Here is a 23,650-nt window from a genome sequence, read left to right as displayed (position 1 = left end):
TAGTCCCTGAGCCTCCTGTCAATTGAACTGCAATGTGTATTGCTTTTCAGAGGGTACAGAAACAGCCATAGAAGGCTTTAGGCCTCCATTTATAAAGCAGTGATACTGCCTTAATGCCACCAAGCTGCTGCTTTAAAACAAAACAAAACAAAAAAAACAAACAGCACAGTTATAGAGTACAGCAGTGTGCTTTACAAATGGGCACTACACATCACTTCACTTCACACAGCACTGAAGTGGAACACCATTCAGTGTGATGAAAAAAAAAAAGCCAGGAGGAGAGCTCAGTCAGATGGCCTCTAAAACCAGTCTTGTCTTCAGTCAGTTTTCACTGCACTGTGTACAGTACACCTCAGGGCAGGAGAGAAAAAAAAAACCCCCACAACATTCACTACATCACCAATGTTTTACCCCTTTAAAGACCCTACAAATCTTCTGTATTGGGCTGACACCACAGAGCATTTACCAAATTTAAATCACATATGATGGCATAAGCACTGCCCAGTTGTAATTTACCAGACTACAGATCACCTACCGCTGTTCTGTACGCAGAAGGGAGGTGTTTTGTAGTGCAAGGGGAAAACTAAGGGCTAACTAGACTTCAACTAATACAAGAAAGTTTTTACCTATTAAAACCAATAACAAAACACTTTCAAGTATACATTTAAAAGCTCAAAAAGGAAACTAATAAAAAAAAAGGAAATTCATTGTTAGGGGTTTACATACACTTTAAGTAGCGAGATGTTTGTGGAACATCAAAAGATCTACATTACATGGCATTCATAAGATGCACAATCCAAAGTATAGGCCATTGCGATGTGCATTGGAGAGTGGATAGTGGTATCTGACCTCAATTTAATATTGGACGAGGGGATAAAAAGAGAATTTACTTAGTAATTACTTACTTATAATATACAGTGAAGTTCTCTCTAGTACTTTGATTGATATAACTATAGAATGGGTCTCCAAATTTCAGAACAGCTCCCACTGGTGGTAGGCCATCCTCATCCAGTTTTCCCATCACCCGTTCATCACCTGGTTTGATGCCAAACACAAAATTGTCCTCACTACTTCTAATTTTTTGTGAAAGATCTATAAATTCTGTTTTGTACACACTGCCATGGGCAAATCCTCTCTCCCATGATGACTTGTTTAAAATCTGAAAAACAAAATGAAAACAAAATACTTTTGAATCTAAACTCAAAAAGTTATCACTGAGACACCAAAAACTTAACATATTTAGAAATAGATACAGCTGTCACAGTCGAAATACACAATGCTTTGGGGACTTGTGAGCTTTTTGACTGTGATAGTAGAATGCAGGGACCAACTTTAAAAGAGAAGCATCAGTTTTTTTTTTGTTTTTTTTTAGCTTTATCCTGTTCCCTGTGAGCTACTAGAAATCTTTACAGCCCTTTGAGAAGTGCACCCTGTTAAAATCAAGGTAAAATACCTGTGGGAGGGGCTTCAGTCTTCTCAGGATTCTTATGCCGACAATCTTGTCTGGATCCACCTTCTTTGCTTCTCCTGTGTTTGACTGATGTTGGCTCTGGGCTGCCTGCTTTCCCCCTCCGCCTCTCACACAACACACAGCTCAGATCCATTCTCTTACAGACACCTATCTGCACATTGGGTAGCTGCAGTTCTGATATGTAAAGTTCCCAGATAAAGACAGCTGTGAGCTCTATTTTTTCTGAGAGGGAAGAAGTGAGTGGGGAGGAGGAGGAGATATGAAAACCCAGAGCCAACATCAAACACAGAAGGAAAGAAGGTGGATCCAAACAAGATTGTTGGTGTAAGAATCCTAAGACTAAAACCACCCCCAAAAGTATTTACCTTGATTTTAACAGAAAAGGGTGCACATCTCAGAGGGCTGGAAAGATTTTTATGTATAAGCAGCTCACAGGGAATAGGATAAAAAAAAAAGAAAACCCACACTTCTCCTCTAATTCTGCATTTCCATTTAAATCAAAAAGGAGAAATCAGACTGGCCGCTATTGATAACTAGGTTTCTTATTTTCTCTTCTACAGTTTTATTGGAGCAGACTTTAGGTGTCCACACTTTTGTCAGATCTTATTACTACTTTTAGCAAACCATTAATTTTCCTAACATTCTGTACATGAAGAAGCAAATAATTAGGACAAACTGCTAACAGAGCTTGATTATGAAACTAATCCAAGCCACTAACAAGTTCAGCCATTCACCCTCAGTGTGTATGGACATGATTGTAACCTAGAATCTATGTTTGCAGTACCACACTAATAATGAACATAATAAAGGGTAATGGACATATCAAAATGAGGTGATATTACAAATAGTTGAGATGTAACAAATGTAAAAGGTCGTTGATCTTAGTGATAGATGAGATATGACCTTAAAAATGATAGGATTTTACAGATATGCTCTTAGTTCAAAAGGTTTCAAAGATAATGTTCTTCCTTAATTTAGCAGTCAGAGTAGTACACACTTGATTACGCTTTCAAATCTGAATGGACGACTCTTGAGCCTAGAGGCTCCGTTCACACTAGTGCAACTTTTACATGCCTGCTTGGAGTCTTCTATTGAATGTACACCAAGTTGCACCCAGGGAAAAGATGACAGCAGCCAGAGAGGGATGTTACAATCGCATCACTAGAAGGTGGAGGTGAATAATTTTGGGAGTTTATTTTCGCTTTAAAATTCACCTTTTGGAATATGCTATTATTTAGGTGGAACATGTAACATGTTCCAGCTCTTGCTGCCAGTTCCCCCTCAGAGTGACAGCTGGCGGAGGATCTTCTCCCAATACCCATAGTCACAATTTAAAAACAGTGTGGCTACGCAGGGCACTGCCCACACAGTGGCATCATTTATTCAGTTTCTAGTGAATGGATAGACTACAACTATGGTCAGCCACCACGGCAGAAGGCTTGTAGTTCTGAATACGCTGATGGCGCTTTCATAGTTCATTCACAAGCCCAGAAACTTTCCACAGACAGCCGTATGAAAGTATGGGCTGAAGGCTGCATGACTTATCTGCAGAAGCCTGACCATTGCACCCATGCTCCACTGATCATGGGTGCAATGCTTTCCAGGCTCCTGCAGGACAAAATAAATGCACAATTTTCAACCTGCACAAATATGTGCATTTATTATTTTTTTCTTGAAAAGGTGAACTTATCCTTTAATTAAGATCTTTCAAATACAACCCTCAGATATTGTATTTAGACAAAGCTCACTGAAAGCTTTGCAAACCCATAAATACTGAAGCTTTATTGTATGCAGCCAAAAATAAAAAAAAAACAAACAAAAAAAAAAACAAGATACCCCTCTGTGTTACTACTTAGAAAGGTTTTCCATATGGAGTAAACAATTGATTTTAACCCCTTTCCTACTGGGCACTTATACCCCCTTCCTGCCCAGGCCGATTTTCAGCGCTGTCGCACTTTGAATGACAATTGAACGGACATGCAACACTGTACCCATATGAAATTTTTATCATTTTATTCACACAGCTTTCTTTTGGTGGTAATCGACACTGGGTGTTATATTTTTTTGTGCTATACACACAAAAAAACAAACACAAAAAACGTTTGTTTCTATTATAAAATATTGTAAACAGGTACAGTCATTTTTCACCTTTACTGATGTGCATTGATGAGGCTTCACTGATAGGCAGCACTGATGAGTGGCACTGACTGAAGGCACTGCTGGGCAGCACTGATGGGTGGCACTGCTAGCCACAGGTGGGTGGCACTGATGATCAGTGCCAAACTGTTTTCTGACAACTGCCAGTTTTTGGCAGTACTTTCCTCTTGCTGTAACAGCGTGAGGAAAGTGCAGCTGACCACTGGTAACTGCATTTACCCAGTGATCTGCTGTGTCATTGGACACAACTGATTCTTATTATTATTATAATTCAGGATGTATATAGCGCCAACAGTTTGCTCAGCTCTTTACAATATAACGGGAGACAATACAGCAACAATACAGTTCAATACAAGAGGGTTAGGAGGGCTCTGCTACTTGGAGCTTACATCTAAGAGGGAGGGGCTAGTGGTACAAAAGGTAGTAACTGTGGGAGATGGACTGGTAGGAGGAGTAGAGGATTCCATTATTAGCTGAGGGCAGGATAGGCTTCCCTGAAGAGATAGGTTTTCAGAGATCGCTTAAAAGTGAGCTGAGCAGGCAATAGTCTGATAAATTGGGGTAGAGAGTTCCAGAGGATGGAGAAGCTCTGGAGAAGTCCTAGAGACAAGCATGGGAGGAGGAGACAAGGAAGCTAGAGAGCAGGAGGTCATGCTAGGAGCGGAGAAGACGGTTTGGGTGATATTTGGAGACAAGATCGGTGATGTCATTTGGGGCAGAGTTATAAATGGCTTTATATGTTATTGTGGGCAGCGCAGTGGCTAAATGGTTAGCACTTCCGCCTGGCAGTACAAGGGTCATCGGTTCGAATCCCAACCATGGCACCACCTGCCTGGTGTTTGCATGTTCTCCCTGTGCCTGCGTGGGTTTCCTCTGGGTACTCCAGTTTCCTCCCACACTCACTGTATGAATGTGAGTTAGGGACCTTAGATTGTACGCCCCTTGAAGGGTACGAACTGATGTGAATGTACAATATATATGTAAAGCGCTGCGTAAATTAACAGCGCTATGTAAGCACCTGTAATAATAATAATTATTAATTCTTTGAATTTTATCCATTGGGCAATGGGAAGCCAGTGGAGGGATTGGCAGAGAAGGATGGCAGATATGGAACGGTTAGTAAGGTGGATGAGTCTGGCGGCAGCATTCATGATAGACTGAAGAGGGGATAGCCTGCGATGAAGTAGGCCAATGAGGAGGGAGTTACAATAGTCAAGGCGAGAGATAACAAGGGAGTGAATAGGTTGCTTAGTGGTTTCCAAGGTTAAGAACGGGCGTATCTTGGAGATGTTGCGGAGGTGAAGTCTACAAGATCATGTGGTAAAAGGCTGCTGTGACTGGCCTTTTACCACATCACGTGATCAGTGGTGTCCATAGGACACAGAGATCACGGAGGTTGTGCGCCACTGGGGGCATGCTGGAGGGCGCGTTCTGGGAGAACGCCATATGTCGCCCTCCCAGGGCGGCACAACCGTGCTGTAGCTGATATTTGGCTATAGCCCAGTTGTCAAAAGATAAGAAAAAAAAAAGCATAAAAAATACATCTTATCATCCAAACAGCAATTTGTTTATATGTACGTTCATGTTACACCAATGACTATGGTTGAAAGAGGACTTCTGTATAAAATTTAACATACCATAGCGTCTTCCATATCGTATCCGGTGTATGAAATGACGGCAACAATAGCATTAGTGCCAACAGGATAATTGTCCATGTCAAAGTAATCATACATAGAGGGACGCACCAGCGGGCTCTGTGGGGTTTGCAGGCGATATAGCTTATTGTCGGAGCGATCCTGGTAGGTCATGAGTGGAAAGCCCATAGTCTGTTTACCTGGAAAAAGAAGCATAACAACTGGAGAAGTATTTTGAGAAACTGGGCATCCTAAAAAGAATTTATTGTTGACACAAATAGCTCTATATACAGCTACTAGGGCGTGGCGTAATAAAACAGAAGCTTTCTAAAACCTCATTGTTTAGGGCAGAATATTGAATGATGCATGCAAATGCAGACTTCTTAAAAAAGAAAAAAAAAAAAGAAAAAAACACAATACATGTGTCATTGCACACATGCAGTGTACAAAGGATCTGAAATCTGTGGTTTGGCTCTTAGACAAAAAGTACAATGTAACGGTACCAAGTAGTGACACATTTGACTTTGAGTGAAACAGGAATTCCAGGGTTTATTTATGTGTGATTGTAAGAACATCTCTGAACTACATACAGAGAAGGAATGTAAATAACTAAGGCCTCATTTAGACCTGCAGTTGGTGAGGGTGGCAAATATGCGCAGTTGAGCCTGCAATAGGCAGCTAACACAGGTGTTTGCATGTTGCGGCCATAATGCTTCACTTTGCGTCTGCTGCAAAGTTCACCTGACATGTAGTCAACAGTCTAGCAAATGGGGAAGTACCACAAATGCCCCGCTTCCTCATCGCCTGTCAGTCTCTGCAGCACGATTCAAAAGGAGGATCAGGCTTCAGAGACTAGGAAGATTTAAAAGCATGTCTAAATCTACCCCTAGTGCTACAGAAATAAAGCAGACATTCATTTGTTCAGCTGCGTAGCAACACCTTCACAGCTGTTCTATTTAATAAAGTCATAATTTAAATTGCAAATAGCCCCAATTAAATGAGTTCCTGCTCGCAATAGTCTAAATGCGATTTACACATGTTTCCGCCTGTCACGCATAGGGTAACCCATTCACTTCAATAGGCTGCCCGATGCACATTTCTCACCTAAAGGAAGCTCCTGCTGCTTTTTGGACGACAAGCTGTGTATGATTTTTTTAAAGGCGTGTTATGCCACAATTTCCAAGTGATTCTGTTACGTGAAAATCAGGGCAGAGTTGCGCCGTGTTTGGAGTGCCATTAATGAATGGCACACAAACGCATGTGGAGTGTGTTACCGCGATTTGGAATCGCAGGCAGAATCGCATTGAATGTAAATCGAGAGTGAATGGGGCCTTATTGATAAAATATCAACATTTCATCAATACCTGTAATACCAATTATTGCATATTATGGCAGAACTGCTTCCTCAGCAGAGTGTCAGACCCAGGTTGGCATTATATGATTTCTAAATTTTGTTGATATTGGTAGGATGGACCTTTTTCTCTGTATTTTAACCATTTTGCTTTTCTGGAAGCAGATGCCATGAAAAATAAAATGGGAGTTCCAATTTTTTTGCCACACAAGTACAATAATTTCAGTAAAAAATTATTTTGGGGCACACAAACAATATATTACCCAATTTGTTGGCAAAATAGAAAAAGTGAAGTTGCGCCAAGTTAATACTCAAGTCAAACTTTAAATTTGTGCATCTGCCCACAAAATGCTTCAGCACCCTATTTTCCATAGGCAAGGCTTCAAAAGCCCCTACTGGTCAATATTTTAAGGTTCACTACAAATAATAGCCCTAGAAATATAGTAATACCTCGCTTTATAAACGCCGATTTTTTAATGCAATTGCTGCCTTTTTTTTCTTCTTCACTATAGCTCACAGAATTAGCTGTCACTTTCCCCGGAGTTAACCACTTGCCACCCTGCCACTGTATATATACGTGTGCAGGGCGGCAGTGGAGCACAAAAGCACGTTTTAAAATGGGCTCCGCGCTCCCGACACTTTCGCGGGTAGGGGGCGCGCGCGCTCCCGCCGACCCACAGGTGACACGATTCGATCCCGGAGGGATCAATCATTAGATTTCAGCCAGTGATGTATGGCTGAAATCAGAAGATCGGTCCCTGTCCTATCCTGTCCTGTGTTGACATTTACACAGGGCAGGATATGATGTAATTCTTCTCTGCCTGGACACATTCCGTTCCAGACAGAGAAGAAGACACAGTAAAAGTGAGTACAAAGCACTACACTAACAGTTAGAACACACCTAGGACACATTTAACCCCCTGATCGCCGCCCTTCCTCCTCCCCCCCCAGTTAACCCCTTCACTGCCCTGTCACCAGTGTCACTGATCAGTGAACCAATTTTTACTGATCACTGTATCAGTGTCGCTGGCGACTTCCGATAGTATTAGCGCCCCTCCCAGATAGCGCCAGATTGCCCGCCAGTAGACAAGTAATCCCGTTTAACCCCTTAATCTCCCCCCCAGTTAACCCCTTCACTGCCCTGTCACCAGTGTCACTGATCAGTGAACCGATTTGTACCGATCACTGTATCAGTGTCGCTGGCGACTTCCGATAGTGTTAGCACCCCTCCCAGATAGCGCCAGATTGCCCGCCAGTACACCAGTAATCCCATTTAACCCCTTGATCGCCCCCCCCCCCCCCCGAGTTGACCCCTTCACTGCCCTGTCACCAGTGTCATTGATCAGTGAACAGATTTTTACTGATCACTGTATTAGTGTCACTGGTGACTTCCGATAGATAGCACCAGTTTGCCCGCTAATGCACAGGATTTTTTTTAACCAAAAACATGTAGCAGAATACATTTTGGCTTAAATTTATGACTAACTTTGAGTTTACGATATATTTTTTATAGCTGAAAGTAGAAAATATTGTTTTTTTTTCAAAATTTTCGTGGTTTGTTTATAGCGCAAAAAATAAAAAGCGCACAGGTGATCAAATATCACCAAAAGAAAGCTCTATTTGTGTGAAAAAAAGGACGTAAATTTCGTTTGGGTACAGCATTGCATGACCGCGCAATTATCATTTGAATTAGTGCAGCGCCAAACAGCAAAAAAAGGCCTGGTCATTAAGGGGGGTAAATCCTCTGGGGCTCAAGTGGTTAAAGGAAACTTGTTTCTTTTAAGAAACTAAAAGGAAATAAACTAAATGAAAGCTCTTTTAGCTGGGAGGAAAGTGACAGCTGAATTTCTGAGCTATAGTAAAGAAAAAAATAAAATAAAGTGGTAATTACATTTAAAAACCCGGCACCATAATAAATAAAAAAAAAAAAAAAAAACAAAAACAAAAAAAAAAAAAAACGAGTGGGGTCCCCCCTACCATCCATACCAGATCCGAAGGGTATCTGATCTGGTATGGATTTTGAGGCGAACTCCCACGCCAAATACAGATACCATCCGGTATCGGATCTGGTATGGATTTTGAGGCGAACTCCCACGCCAAAATTAAAAAAATAAATAAAAAAAAGCTGTGGGGGTCCCCCCAAAATCTATAGCAGACCCTTATCTGAGCATGCAGCCCAGCAGGTCGGGAAAGGAGGAGCGAGCGCCCCCCTCCTGAACCATACCAGGCTACCTGCCCTCAACATGGGGGGGGGGGGGGTGGTGCGTTTTGCAATCATTGGAAGTGGAGCCTTTTTTTTTTCATTCTCATCTCGGGTCGACGGGCATCTTGATTGATGTTGGATCTACTGTGGGGGACATTTTAGTTTTTTTAGGGGGGGGGGGGGATTTTGATAAGCCCCCTGCCCGCAAACACCCACAACCACCAGCTAGGGTTGTGGGGAAGAGGCCCTTGCCCTCATCAACTCCCCATGTTGAGGGCCGGTGACCTGGTATGGTTCAGGAGGGGGGCACTCGCCCCCCCTTTCCCAAACTGCTGGGCTGCATGCTCAGATAAGGGTCTGGTATGGATTTTGGGGGGACCCCCACACCTTTTTTTTTATTTTGGCGTAGGATTTCCCCTCAAAATCCATACGAGTGGGAACCCCACTGACAGCTGAAACATTAACACATGGTTGTCACTACTAAAATACCGCATGACGGTATTTTAGTAGCGTTTACTTTTTTCTGACCTTCGGAATAGATTAATTGGTTTTCAATGCATTCCTATGGGAAACGGCGTTTCAGTAAATGAATTTTTCGCTATCCTGCAGAATTAAATTCGTAAACTGAGGTATTACTGTATTGCTCTCATTTCAGCATGTGCTAAGATAGGTAAATTGTCTATCCCAAGAGACAGTTTTCACACGTAGGTGCCCTGATGGGTGCATTCAGGTTTGTGTGTATGTGGGGGTGGGGTTTAAGGGCTTTTTTTTTTAAACTTTCACTAAAAGATTATGTATATCACATAGGGGCACACTGTCTGACAGCACACAGCTATGCGAAGGCAAGGGTCGCTCTGTGCAATATACAGAGGAAGTATGTATAACATTTTTTATTTTAGTAAAAAAACAAAAAAAACAAAAACACACAACAAAAACCACACATATACTTCCTGTGTACACACACACACACACACACACACACACACACACACGTGTGTGTATATCTATCTCATTTAAAAGTTTATGTAACCCGTAAGGGTCTGTGCATATGTGAAATATTGCTTGGTGTGCATGTTTATGTTTGTTGAACCATGTGTTAGCATGTGCTGACAGGCTTTTTTATGTTTGTTAAATTGCTATGGGTCCTTGTAAGGGAGAAATTAATAAAATGTTTTTTTTTATGTACAATAGATTTACACTGCGTTAACGTGCATATACAAGCATTGCATTCCGTTAAAATGCATACATGTAGCATTTTAACAATGCACATAATGGCAGCATTGTGGTGTGAACAGGACCCATATAAAGCAATTGTTTTCTACTTTTCTTTGTGGAGACCTGCATTCTTCCAGTGCAGTAAAATGCAGGTCAATGCAGTATGTGTGAACAGGGCCTAAAACAAATACTCAAGTAATGCATTCTTTTTTTTTCCTAATAAAAGGATGCTATACATGTCCCTTCTATTGCTGTTAATGTAATTTATTAGCAAATATCAGGTGATCTTGCCAGTTTTATAGATTCTGACCATAAGCACAGAATCAGATCCATGCGGGAGCGGTCAGCATCCCTCTTTCTGATTGGATCTACAGGATAACCTGTCTATGCAGTAAAAGTCACATTTTGGATTGTTTAATGTATCAGTGATTGTACTAAGTATATTCCGTAAAAGAGAAGTAAAACTGCATATCAGAGCAGATTTTGTGCTGTTAGGGTTGCACTTTGTCAGTTCATGGTAGGCAACAGTACACGATTTGTTTTCTAATACATGCACAGAAATAGCCTTACCCATCTGGCATTGGTACATGTTCCTGGGGCTCTGGTTGTGGTCAGAGAAGGGAATGAAGTTAGCTACCACACTCATCAGACTGTGTGGAAAGAGCTCCTGATGAGTGGTGACACCAGGTACAATTTCGCCTTCATATATTGCTATGTTTAAAAAGACCTGGAAAAAATACACAACATGTCAAAGTTAAAATTCAAGTGGTTTTACAGGATACAAAAGAAAAAATAATATTGCAGCTTACCAATTCTTAGATGTGACATTTTACTTTCACCTGGTGATCTGGCTAGTAAGTCATTGTTAAACAGAAAAAGCAGTTCTGCAGATGTAGCAGTTAGGGGGCTGACACAAACCATTTACTACGGACAGGGGTGCCTACAATGGGCAGCTTTTATGTAAAACCTTTATCCCAAAAGGAAAACATCTATTGCTTTAACTGCTTATAAAGTATTAGATGGAGTTTGGCTTCAGTTTGTTAGTAAATCTTCTAGTACATCTAATATTCCCCTCCCCGCAAACAGACAATGCTGCTGTCCCAATGTGACCTCTGTACTCATTCATTTAAAGTGGAGGCACTCTAATTCAGGAGGTGTGTTACTGGCCAGATCATCAGGTGAAAACAGAGAGAAAAAAAGTCTTAAAAAAAAAAGAAAAACTAATGCAGCTACCACATCGATTTGTAAGCTGCAATATATTACATTATTGGTTTTAGGTTTAACACTACTTCAATTACAATAACAGCAGTTCATATATTCCTACATAAAAAACAACCTTTCAAAAGCTCCATGTAAATAAATTTTTTTTAATATGCATACACCCCAAAATGTCTAACAAACCTTCAAAGGGTCTTAGAAAAGGACCCATACTTATTCCTTATGCAGAGTCCTTCAATGCTTTCTGTATTTTGCAAGAACACTGTCAAAACTGCAGAAAGAAATATTCTCTTCTCTGAGAGTGATCAATCTGATCAGAGCTATGTTCTATTAGAGCAATGGGCAGGAGCAGTGGGAAGATCTGTGTGAGAGTACAAGGAATTTTTACATTGGCATGTCATAGTTAGTGGTGACAGAGGAACTGGTCGCGAGAGGGTGAAGACTTTATAACTGGCTGGTTAAAGTATACAGAGTTAAAATTTGCATAAACGCTTTAGCACAGATGCTGGGACTTAGCCCAAGAAGTATAACTGAGCCTCGGTGATCTCAGATAGAACTTGGAGTGCTGCAAGGGGAGAACCGATCTCTCTGGTCCTCAGAGATGGGGGTGAACTCATTCATCCACCAGTGACGGCCCTTGTATTAGAAGAAAGCCACACACCGTCACGACCAGAGTATGTCTGTCAATATGGGACGTTTTGCCCCGCCCACCAAGGCTTAATCATAGAGGTGCTCTGAAACATAACCGACCCAGACTGAGCGTGAGTACTTCCGTTAGAATACCGCTTTCCCATCCAAACACCGACAAGAGACACCACAGTCGACCATACAAGACTAAAACTCTTTATTTGAACACAGATACAAGATATATACACTCAGGGGACAATCCCCCCTCCCTGCATAATGACATAGGGCAGGGCAACCTACATTTAGTAACAAGAGACACACAGGTATTCAAACTTCACACCAGCAGACAGTCCCATCAGGAGGGAGGGCTGCTGGAGACACCCCCCCACTAAGCTAATACACAAACACATACATCCCATAATAGTTTGCTCCCAAGTCAGAAGCAATAGAAAAATGGGATGCAGCCACATAACATTAAACAATCAACAAACCCCACCCATCTCCTAAACATGTCTACACAGTCTGAGACAAAGCCCACACAATATTAGGACAGATCACCCTGTACCCTTAACAGGCACAGGGTGATATAAACATAAGAGGGATATGGGGAGCTGAGACAGGGGTCTCCCCACCTCTCCAAAGTGAGCTGGGTTCCATGGGCCCCCCACCGAAAGTGACTCCCGTTACATCCTCTATGACTAAGCCCCGGTGGGTGGAGTGAAATGCACCAGGGGGCATAGTCTGTGGAGGAGAGCTGTCTGAGGCCATATTGATACACATACTCCGTTTGGGCCATGTGTGAGCCTCAGTGAGATCTGAACAAAGTCAGCACTTCTCTTATGATAAGAAACGAAGATGAAGGCACTGTCATGAGCAGTATTGGAAACGCCAAACATGAAAAACATACAGTAGTTGATGCAAGGGACACTTTAGTAGCGTTTTATTTTAATCACATATGTGAACACTTTTTACTTTGGTATATTAATCGAGTCCTCTACATACCTGTTCTAATGTTCCTATAAGCTCTGCTTTCCCAACAGCTAGATTCCTGACAGGACGAACCATTCTACAAGGAGTGGTAAAGATAAAAAGTCCAGGATATAGACTGGCCTTCCCAGTCATTGGAATCAGCACTATTTCTGTCCAGGGTGGAATCTTTTTTTCCTGGGTTACCTATTATTGAAACAAAATGAACCAAAGCTGTAATAAATAGCACAAAGGCCATCATTTACTGTTAGGTAAAACGGACTCTGTTTACATTACATGATAATAAAATGAGAAATTGTTAAAACAGGTATACAAAAATGTTTTATTTGCATTTCGGGGAATCAACTCTACATACCTTTCTTAACCACTAGCTGACCACAGATAGCCGAATGACGGCTTCACTGCGGCCGGCCAGTTCTGGGAGGGCGACATATGACTTCCTCCCAGAACGCACTCTCCTGCGCGCCCCTGGTGATCTCCGTGATCGCTATGTCCTACGGACACAGCTGATCATACGATGTGGTAAAAGGCCAATCACAGCAGCCTTTTATCATGTGATCAGCCGTGTCCAATGACACATTGATCACCGGGAAATGCAATTGCCGGTTATCAGCTGCACTTTCCTCACGCTGTGACAGCGTGAGGAAAGTACTGCCGAGAACCGGCAGTTGTCAGAGGAGGGATCGGCACCAATCATCAGGGCACGGATGATCGGTGCTCAGCAGTGCCACCCCATCAACGCACATCAGTGAAGGAGAAAAATTACTGGTTTGCAAAATTTTATAATAGAAACAAAAACAACTTTTTAAAATTTTTTGCTCTTTTAATGTTCATAGCGTAAAAAATAAAAACACCCAGTGGTGAGAAAATACTGCCAAAAGAAAGCTCTATTTATGTGAAAAAAAATTTATAAAAATTTCATTACGGGTACAATGTTGCATGACCGCGCAATTGTCATTCAAAGTGCGACAGCGCTGAAAGCTGAAAATTGGCCTGGTAAGGAAGGGGGTATAAGTGCCCGGTAGGCAAGTGGTTAAAGTGCACCTGTCAAAAGAGAAAATTATGGACTGCCAATGATTCTCTTGTTGTGCATACATTATTAATACATTAATATGGCTTTAAATATTTCTTAAAGCGATACTAAAGGTTAATTTTTTTTATTTTATTTTGCAAAATAACAAACATGTCTATACTTGCATGCTGTGTGTAGTGGTTTGGCACAGAGCAACCTGGATCCTCTTCTTCTCGGGTCAACCGCAGGCTCTCATAGCCCCTCCTTTCTGTTGGGTGCCCCCATAGCAAGCAGCTTGCTATGAGGGCAACCACTGTATGTATTCACACACTGAGCCGCAGCATGGCCCTGCCTCCCCCTCTCATTGGCTGATGGGCTGTGAATGACTGCAGCGGGAGCCAATGGCTCCTGCTTGCTGTCTCAGCCAATGAGGCAGAGACTCGGGACAGCCGAGGCTGTCGTGCACATCGCTAGATCTCGTTGGGGCTCAGGTAAGTATTGAGAGGGCTGGGGGCACTGCTGCACACAATAGTTTTTTTTTTTTGCATAGAATGCATGAAGGTAAAAAATCTTCAGCCTTTACAACCACTTTGACAGAGAAGAAGAAGTATGCAGCGAATACGTGTCAAAAGAGAATTCAGGATTTGTTATAGGAAAACTTGTTCAAGGACTGTGACTCAAAAATGTAAGACCAGGACATTTTCAGAAGGAAAGATCAGCAGTGGCAGTCACCACATTCCTCTGAAGCAGTTGAAAAGTTGCTGTTGATGCCTATTAATCTTGAAAAAAGAAAAAAAAAAAAAAAAAAAAAAAAAAAAAAAGGAAAGTCGGTATTATACCCTGCTAAACTTTGCTCCCCTACAGAAAAACATGCACCTAGAGCATATACAGTACAGACACGCAGTGTACCCAATATACACAGTCAGAACACAATGCATGGATACGACATTAATGCAGATATTGCCTACCTTAAATATGGCAATTTTATCTGGTGAGTCACAATGGACTGGGGTGAAGTCACTGGATGTACATCCATGGTGTGGTTTAGTGGAAGAGGATACAAGAGTAGACTTGTCACTTTAAATTTAAGCAGAATGTTTGGACTGGTCACATACGTTCACTTATGTTAAGACTTTGGGAACCTTCATTTAAAAGGATAAGTTCACCTTTCATAACATGTTACGTTACACCCATATTCAGGGTGTAACATGTTATGAATAGACAAGACTCCGCTCCTCCCCGCTCTGCCTGCCCATCTGCGTCATTCAGTCCTCTGTGAATGAGAAACTACAAGTCCCGACAGCCTTAGTGGCTGTCGGCTTGTAGCTCTCAATGAACTTCCACGGCGCTGGAGAGCACTGTGGTAGTTTATTAATTCTTCCTGTCAGTATATCTGCTTGCCCGTACATCCCGTATGGGCAAGCAGATATAACAGGTCTGCAGGAGACCTGCATGGCACCAGCGATCTGTTGATGACTGTGCAATGGTTTACAGGCTCCTGCAACAAAATATAATAAATGCACAATTTTTTATCTGCAAAAAAAAGTGAATTATTTTTTAGCAAAAGGTGAACCTATCCTTTTAGAAACACTTGGTGTGTTGAAGGACACTTGTGCATTTATACATTTAATTTTTTGACCGATATTGCTTTATGTGAATATCTTTTTTTCACAGCGCTACTAGTGAATAAATACTAGGTTGTTTAGTCACATTATGTTATTTATATAAGGAAAAAAAAAAAAACATACCTTAAAAGTTCTTAGAGTACTGACAAGATTCGGAGTCAAGTCTTGGTCTATCCAGCCCACCATGGCACCATCTAGCATAACCTGGTAGCAATCCGCTAAGGGCTTTCCTGGAATTCCATCAACAGGAGTGACACCTAAAGAAGAAAGAATAAAGCTGATCTCCATGTTCCACTTAATTTTAAACAGTTCATTTGGACCAAGCTGGTCCAAACTATATATTTACTTAACCACTTCAAGTCCGAACACTTTTACCCCCTTCCTGTCCAGGCCAATTTTCAGCTTTCAGCGCTATCACACTTTGAATGACAATTGTGCGGTCATGCAACACTGTACCCATATGAATTTTTAGCATTTTTTTGAGACAGATAAAAAACTTTATTTTGGTGGTATTTATTCACCACTGGGATTTTTATTTTTTTTGCTCTATAAATGAAAAAATCCAAAAATGTTGAAAAAAGTGTTTTTCTTATAAAATTTTGCAAATAAATTTCATCATACATCTTGGCCAAAATGTATTCAGTTATCTTTTTAGTAAAAAAATAAAATAACCCAAATTAGTTTAGAACGAAAAATTATAATTTTTAAAAACATTTTACATTTTTATATCATTATTTATTTTTTTCCCCTCCATACTGTCACCCTAGCAGTACAGTGTCACTATGGTGACCATGTGACCTCTGATCATTCACAGATTTGACACGTAGTAAGCAATGATGTCAGAAGTGACATCTTGCTTACTACTCTTCATGTGATCACTGATTGGCCAATCAGTGATCACATGATCGGGACCTCGCACAGAGGTCCCGTACGACGATCAGCGTTCCACTGTGTCCGGAGGACACAGCGGGCACGGGATCGTGGTGCTGCGCGCTCCCAGGGAGCACGCACAGTCCAAAATGAATGGCAGCCCGCCCCTGGCCGTTTATAGAGGGCGGCCGGACGGCAAGTGGTTAATTAACAATTGCAGTGGCTGTCTGTGCTGTAAAAAAGTAGCATCAGTCACATGCAGTATACAGAACTGTGTTCTGGCAGCGGGAAGAGAATTTCCCACCCCACTCCCGGAACAAAATTAAGCCAGGAGGAAGGAGCTTTGTATTCATTGACAGAGAAAAGGCATCAGATGCCTTCACAAAATACAATATAGGCAAAACTTGAAAGTAGATCAATACTTGCCTAATGTGCATAACAAAACCTGCATGTGAGCATTGATGGAGGTCTGTGTCACAATTTCACATGTCACAGTCATGTGATTCATTAGCCCACAGGGCTCGCCATCAGGTGTGTGTACAGGACATAGAAAACCCCAAGATTCTGGCAGGAGACGACGAACAGTTGTGGTTCTCATCTTGGCAAAGGCAGCACCTCTGTGCACACAGCGGAAGTGTGAAAGATACCGAATGAAGTTCAACTTGTCTGCAACTACCGACAGACCAGAAGCCTGGAGTATACCAAGACCTTAGAAAGAAAGACAGACGGGAAGATAAACAAAAAAGTACACATTCAGCAAAATTTAGTTAAAAAACATTACATTTGGCTCCTCTGCTCAGGAAGAAATATAAGAAGACAATTATCTTATGCTTCCAAGGTCTATATTCCAAGTAATTGGAAGTAGAAGACCCTTTCTATTTTTGCTCAATAGTTTGCTAGGGCGAGCGACACTATGGCCATTAAAGACCCAACTGCATCTTTCAGGGGAAGATCAGAGGACTTCAGGATAACACAATTCCTCTGGATAACAGCCTGCACAACACAATGCATAACCCCAGATGAAGATCTCCCCAGTGCAGATCCTAGAGACAGAATTACTCCCCTTTTGCCCCATTTTTCCCCCCTCATTTGCCAGTGGCCCTTACAAAACATTTTAAAAACATCCAGAGGCACTGCATACAAGTCCAGCAATATTATTCTGCCAATTCTGGCAGTATTCTGTGGTGTTATCCATGCTACAAGCAATAGGATGTAGAAATGCAGTTATTGGAAATTTAAATGGATATGATTTTACACTATGTCCCCTACAGAACCCATTGAATTAAAGAAGTAAAATAAACCCAGCTCAGCATTGTAGTTTTCAACCAGCTTTCTCTACAAGATTAGCCTCAGCTTACCAGTTTTAGATCGAAGATTTCCTGTAGCGAGCAGATATTCGCAGACCCGCGTGAGATCAGTTGTGCTACCAAATATTTTCATGATGGACTCTGTGCTTAGAACTAGATTGGGTTTCTGAGCTCTCTTGTCCAAGTTGAGTTTGGCAGCAACAAGACAACCTTCCATCTTTTCCTATATTTAGAGAAAAAAAAAAAAAAAAAAATCACATTACACTGGTTTTAGTTAAAGTGTTACTAAACCCACAACAGTACAATCAGTCTGTATGCAGTAAAGCATGCTTGTTATACTCACAGTGGAACCTAAGGGGTTAATCCTCTGCACTGTGTAAAAACACTGTTTGATCCTGAGTTCTCTGATCCTCCCCTTCTTCCAGTACCACCCTTATCCCGATAATACAGTGTGGAGACATTCTACACAAGCTCAGTTTGGTGTGTATTGCTAGAGAGGTTTTTTTTTTTTTCTTGGGAAAGTGCATGTGCTCAGCACAGGGCCAATCAGCACCGTCCAGAGGTCAGGGGTCCTGCATCCTCCCAAAGCAGAATGAAAACTTCTACAAGTTTTGAAAAGTGCTCGACTGGACACTGACAGAAGTCACAAAACTGCTTTAACTGCTCATGAGAAAAGGTATTTAGCAGTTGACATTTACTAAAATAATTGCATTTCTATGTTTTGTGTACTGTGGGAGATCAATTATAGTGAATGCAGGGCCCTGGGTTTAGTAGTGCTTTAAAGCCCAACTGCACATTAAATCAGCTAAATATATCCTAGGTGTATCAAAACAAAAAAAAGGTTTTTACAAGTCTTAAGCCTAGTTCACATGTTGATAATATCAAATGAATGAGCGTCAGGTTTTTTTTTTGCATGCTAGTCTCATATTGAAAATGATTAGGTCACTAAAGTTACAAACATTTTCGTAAGATAGAATACGACTTCAGAAGTGATGTAATGTATTATATTGTACTATAATGTATTCTTTCGATTCTGAGCATGTGCAGTCTTGGTCATTATTTTATACAGGCAAATACTGTAAGGATTAAATGAAAATCGTTCGTTTGTTTTTGTGCTACTGTCCCTTCAGATATTTTCACATGCACTGCTGTGATCGGCTCTCAAAAGCTGTGTACTAACGATCAGATGATTCGATGATTGTTCCGAAAGCTGTATTTTTAGTCCGATATTCTCATTGTGTGTACAAGGCTTTAGGATTAGTTTACACTTGTGGTTGAAGGGGATATTCTCTGTCCCTCAAAATACTTCCCCTAAACTGTAGTGTTTAACCACTTTCACCCCCTCACTGTCCATGCCAATTTTCAGCGCCGTTGCACTGTGAATGACAATTGCACCATCATGCAACACTGTGTACCCATGTGAAATTTTTATCTTTTTTTTTTCCATACAAACAGAGCTTGCTTAGTTTCTGTTATAAAATTTTGCAAATAAGTAAATTTTTCTACGTCACTGATGTGCACTGATGAGGCTGCTCTGATAGGTGGCACTGACAGGCAGCACTGATTGCTCTGCACTGATGATCAGTGCTCTGATTATCAGTGTAAACGTCCCCTATCACAATTGCCAGTTTCCGGCTCTCCTCTTCACTGTCACCACATGAGGAAAGGACTGCCAATAACCGCCAAGTCTATTTACTATGTGATCAGCTGTGATTGGACACAGCAGATCACATGGTAAAGAGCCGCTGTGATTGGCCCTTTAACGCAATCTGTGATCAGCTGTGTATGAAGGGCAAAGCAATCACACAGCAATGCGCCCCATGGGGCACACGGGAAGCATTCTGGGAGGACGTCTTATAGACTCCCACCCAGAACTGGACGACTGCATTATAGCCATCTTTTGCGTAAAGTGCGGTCATAAAACTGGTTAATAAAGTGTGGATTATGAACTGGGTGTATTATGTGCTCAGGCACTGCTGCCATCACATGGGTATAATGAGAAAGTATGCAGCAGAACGTAAGGTACAATACAAAACACCAAGCTTATAGAAAGCCGCTTTTGGGGCATCAAGGGACAATGAAAGTGGATTGAATGTTCCGCTGTAAAAAGCAGTAAACAGGCAAACTTTTAGTTCAGAAAAAACATGCAATGTCTTTTCTGCAATAAAACGCTCCAACCTGCCTGCTGTCTTCACCAGAGCTGTAAACTGAGCTGAGCATTCACAGCTCAGCTTACAGCGTCATGCTAGTCTCCAAGTACTGGGACGATTAGTTGCATGTGCAGGACTGACGTCATCCTGTGCCGGTCAATGAAACGGCCCATGAATTGGCACTCAAAAGAAGAGGACAGTGCGGGATTGTTGGACAGGTGAGTATTAATACTTTTAGCTCTGCTTTAAATGTCAGCAGTTGCCTGGGCCAGCTTTAAAGTGAATCTGTTGCTTTGCCCTTTATTGGCACTGGATAGTGTGAAGTTGAAGAATGACAGATTTGCATTTTAACAATCCTTTGAACATTAATAAGCTTCCCATTTTAAAAGCCACTAACAAACCTTTAAAAACATGAGAAGCAGTTGTCCTGGAGTCAAAACCTCATGAGTCATTAAGCTGTCGGGATTCTCCTCCATACACTCTTCCTTGGCAAAAGTAAAAAGCTTTCGAGTCATATAGCACAGAATGTGGAATTTTTCTAAGTTGGATTTAAGGTGTATGCAAATGCACTGTCTGGAAAATCATGTAAAAAACAGATCGTGTTTAGCACATTGCAATCATAAAATGAGTTTGACATTGCAAAATGATGTTACTTATAACAATTACTAACCCATAAAATGCCTGTATAGTCTTTGAAAAGGGATATTCTAGTCCTCACGTGATTTAAAGATAACTCAAACAATTAAGTTGGCCATACATGGATCTATGTTTACTGTAAAGAAAAAAGTCTTCCTCCCCATCGGCGATTGTCAGTAATCACTTGGCGCCGGCGAGTAATTTAATCAGCACAGGGCCAACCAGCATTATCCAGATGTTAGGGAATTTCCATCCTCCTAGGAGGATAAAGAAAACTCCTCCTACAAGCTTTAGCTAGTGGTGGTCTGGACACAGATAGAAGTCACAAGACTGCTCTAACTGCTGAGGAGAAAAGGTATTTAGCAGTTTATATTTACTAAAATAATTGCACTTCCATGTTGTGTGTATTGTAGAAGACCAGATATAGTGGATGCAGGGTCCTGGGTTTAGTAACACTTTAATATAGTTCCATTTATTCTAAAATGCACATAGATCCTAAATTTACTCTGCCCATTCTGTATAAAAATGTTTGCAGTGCTACATGTACAAATATGAAAATAGAAAGAACCCAAATCATAACTATAAAATATTTGAATGTTCATGGTAAATGGTGAGCCTTCCCTTTAGTTACAAGTATCTCTTACTCTAGAAGGAACTCTGCCGCTTGCTCATCAGTATACCAGTCTGGGAGGTAGAACTTAACACGGAATCGCTCGCCAAGATACTTGAGAACTTCTTGTTGACTGTGACAGCCTTCCTCCATCACGGCTCTGAGCATCTGGGTGATGCAGTCTCTGTAAAAGGAGTTTTCCTCCTTGCCTTTAATCAACTCTGAGAATATCTGATAATCTGAGAAGTTAACAAGTGCCTGGAAAAAACAAAAAGAACAATGTTAGAATCCTTCAGTTTTACTTCTGTGAGATCCTCTCCCTTCACTTCTTGTTCATTATATGGAAAAATGTAATTGCAATTATTCATCCAATAATTAAATGAAAAAGGCAAAACAGCAACAGAATGTCTGTGTGAAATTGGTCAGGATTACATTTCATTTGCTGGCATCTAGGAGGTACTCTTATTATGGCACAAACGGTCATAGCATCTGAATGATAGCACTGCAGTCTTACAACGTGACTCACAAAAAGATTACAACAGACAAGTAATCAAGATGTCAAATGGATGGTTTTGGAAAAAAAAAAAAAAAACCATCAAAACAGGCAGACTTTGTTTTGTTGATGTGCTGTGTAATTTTCAATGAAATAGTTACACAGTTAGTCTGGCTGCAAAGAGACAAAAAAGTCCATCCAGTTCAACCATTTAAAAAAAAAAAAAAAAAAAAAAAAAAAAAGTTATAAAAAACTCTACACCCACAGTTGATCCAGAGGCAAAAAAAACCCAGCAAACCATGATCCAATTTGCTCCTGCAGGGGGAAAAAATTCCTTCCTGATCCCCCCCCCCCCCCCAATTGGATATTCCCTGGATCGACTTTACCTTTAAATGTTAGTATCCAGTTATATTCTGTGTATCTAGCAAAGAATCCAGGACTTTTTTTAAAATAATCCACTGAGCTGGCCAAAACCAACACTTGAGGGAGTCTATTCCACATTCTCACACCTCTTACTGAGAAGAACCTTTGCTTGGGGATTAAATTTCTTTTCCTCCAGACGTAAAGAGTGCCCCCTTGTCCTCTGTGATGAACTCAGGGTGAATAACTACACCGAGTTCACTATATGAACCACTAATGTATTCATACATTTGGATCATATCCCCCCTTAATCTCCTCTTCTCAAGAGAGAATAAATTCAGTTCCTCTAATCTTTCCTCATAGCCGAGCTCCTCCATGCCTCTTAATAGTTTGGTTGCCCTTCTCTGTACTTTCTCAAGTTCCCCAATGTTCTTTTTGTGAATTGGTGCCCAAAACTGAACTGCATATTCCAGATGAGGTATTACTAATGATTTGTACAGGGGTAAAATGATCTCTCTCTCTCTCTCTCTCTGGAGTCTATACCTCTTAATAAAAGAGGATTTTGCTCGCTTTAGAAACTGCAGCTTGGCATTGCATGCCATTATTAAGCTTGTGATCTACCAGAACCCCCAGATCCTTCACCATTGATTCCCCCAGTTGTACCCCCCCCCCCCAGTATGTATGATGCATGCATATTCTTAGCCCCTAAGTGCATAACCTTACATTTATCAACATTGAACCTCATTTGCCACAGTTGCCCAATTATACAGTGCATTGAGGTCGGCTTGTAAGTTGGAGACATCCTATTAGGACGTTATTCCACTGCACAGCTTGATGTCATCTGCAAAGACTGAAACTGTATTTTTACTCCCAGACCCTATATTGTTTTAAATACTAAAAAGTAAGGGTCCCAACACTGAACCTTGGGGTACACCACTGACAACCCTAGACCATTCAGAGTATGAATCATTAACCACTACTCTCTGAATACCATCTTTTAGCCAGTTTTCTATCCATTTACATATGGATTTTTCCAAGCCTGTAGACTTTACCTTACACATTAGCTGTGTGTGGGGAACGGTGTAAAGAGCTTTTGCAAAATCCAAGTATACCAAGTCCACCACCACCCCTCTGTCCAAGGTTTTGCTTACCTCCTCATAAAAAGAAATCAGATTTGTTTGACAACTTCTGTCTTTCATGAATCCATGAATATTTTTTTCCAGCAAGAACTCATCTATGTGGTCTTTTATTAAACTCTCCAGTATTTTCCCAACTATAGAAGTTAAACTAACAGGTCTATAATTATTTGGTAAAGATTTTGACCCCTTTTTAAATATTGGCATCACATTGGCCAATCCAGTGGTCCTATTAAAGACTTTACCAAGAAAAATTATCATATAGGGTACTAGTCATTCCTGAGCTAACAATCTGAAAACAATCTTGTTACAATTTAGAGAAAACTAAGAAATGGTCACATTCTGTGTCGTTAACTATGCACAGTTAAAAAAATCTGAACATACATAGGAGCTATTCTACTTAAAGTAGTTAGAAAGTTAAATTTAATTTTTTAAACTGAAATAAAAACACGTTATATTTAATGACTTCATGCAGGGCACAGAGCAGCCCCTTATCTCCTCTTCTGGATTCCCCTGTCAGTGCTCTCCACTCCTCTTCTCCGTGTGCCCCATAGGAAGCCACCCAAGCTGGGTTGTGTGCATCCATAG

General features: G+C 41.1%; 1 protein-coding gene across 1 annotated transcript in view; it reads right to left on the bottom strand.

Annotated features, from left to right (window-relative positions):
• The window catches only part of POLR1B (RNA polymerase I subunit B), a 47,287-nt gene that overhangs the window by 2,076 nt on the left and 21,561 nt on the right, over positions 1 to 23,650 (bottom strand). Inside the window, exons 6-14 of the mRNA XM_089693267.1 lie at positions 21,108 to 21,331; positions 20,229 to 20,400; positions 17,729 to 17,900; positions 16,797 to 17,078; positions 15,624 to 15,757; positions 12,879 to 13,049; positions 10,602 to 10,758; positions 5,266 to 5,462; positions 906 to 1,159 (exon numbers count right to left, since the gene is read on the bottom strand). Of these exons, the coding sequence (XP_089549393.1) occupies positions 906 to 1,159; positions 5,266 to 5,462; positions 10,602 to 10,758; positions 12,879 to 13,049; positions 15,624 to 15,757; positions 16,797 to 17,078; positions 17,729 to 17,900; positions 20,229 to 20,400; positions 21,108 to 21,331 (1,763 nt within the window). The remainder of the gene's footprint in view (positions 1 to 905; positions 1,160 to 5,265; positions 5,463 to 10,601; positions 10,759 to 12,878; positions 13,050 to 15,623; positions 15,758 to 16,796; positions 17,079 to 17,728; positions 17,901 to 20,228; positions 20,401 to 21,107; positions 21,332 to 23,650) is intronic.

The sequence above is a fragment of the Staurois parvus genome, unplaced genomic scaffold, assembly GCF_062004578.1.
Source record: "Staurois parvus isolate SC_StPar_1 unplaced genomic scaffold, SC_StPar_1.0 ptg000619l, whole genome shotgun sequence".
In the NCBI taxonomy this organism is placed as follows: Eukaryota; Metazoa; Chordata; class Amphibia; order Anura; family Ranidae; genus Staurois; species Staurois parvus.
The sequence above is the reverse complement of the archived record's forward strand: the minus strand, read 5'-3'. Positions and strand labels throughout refer to the sequence as shown.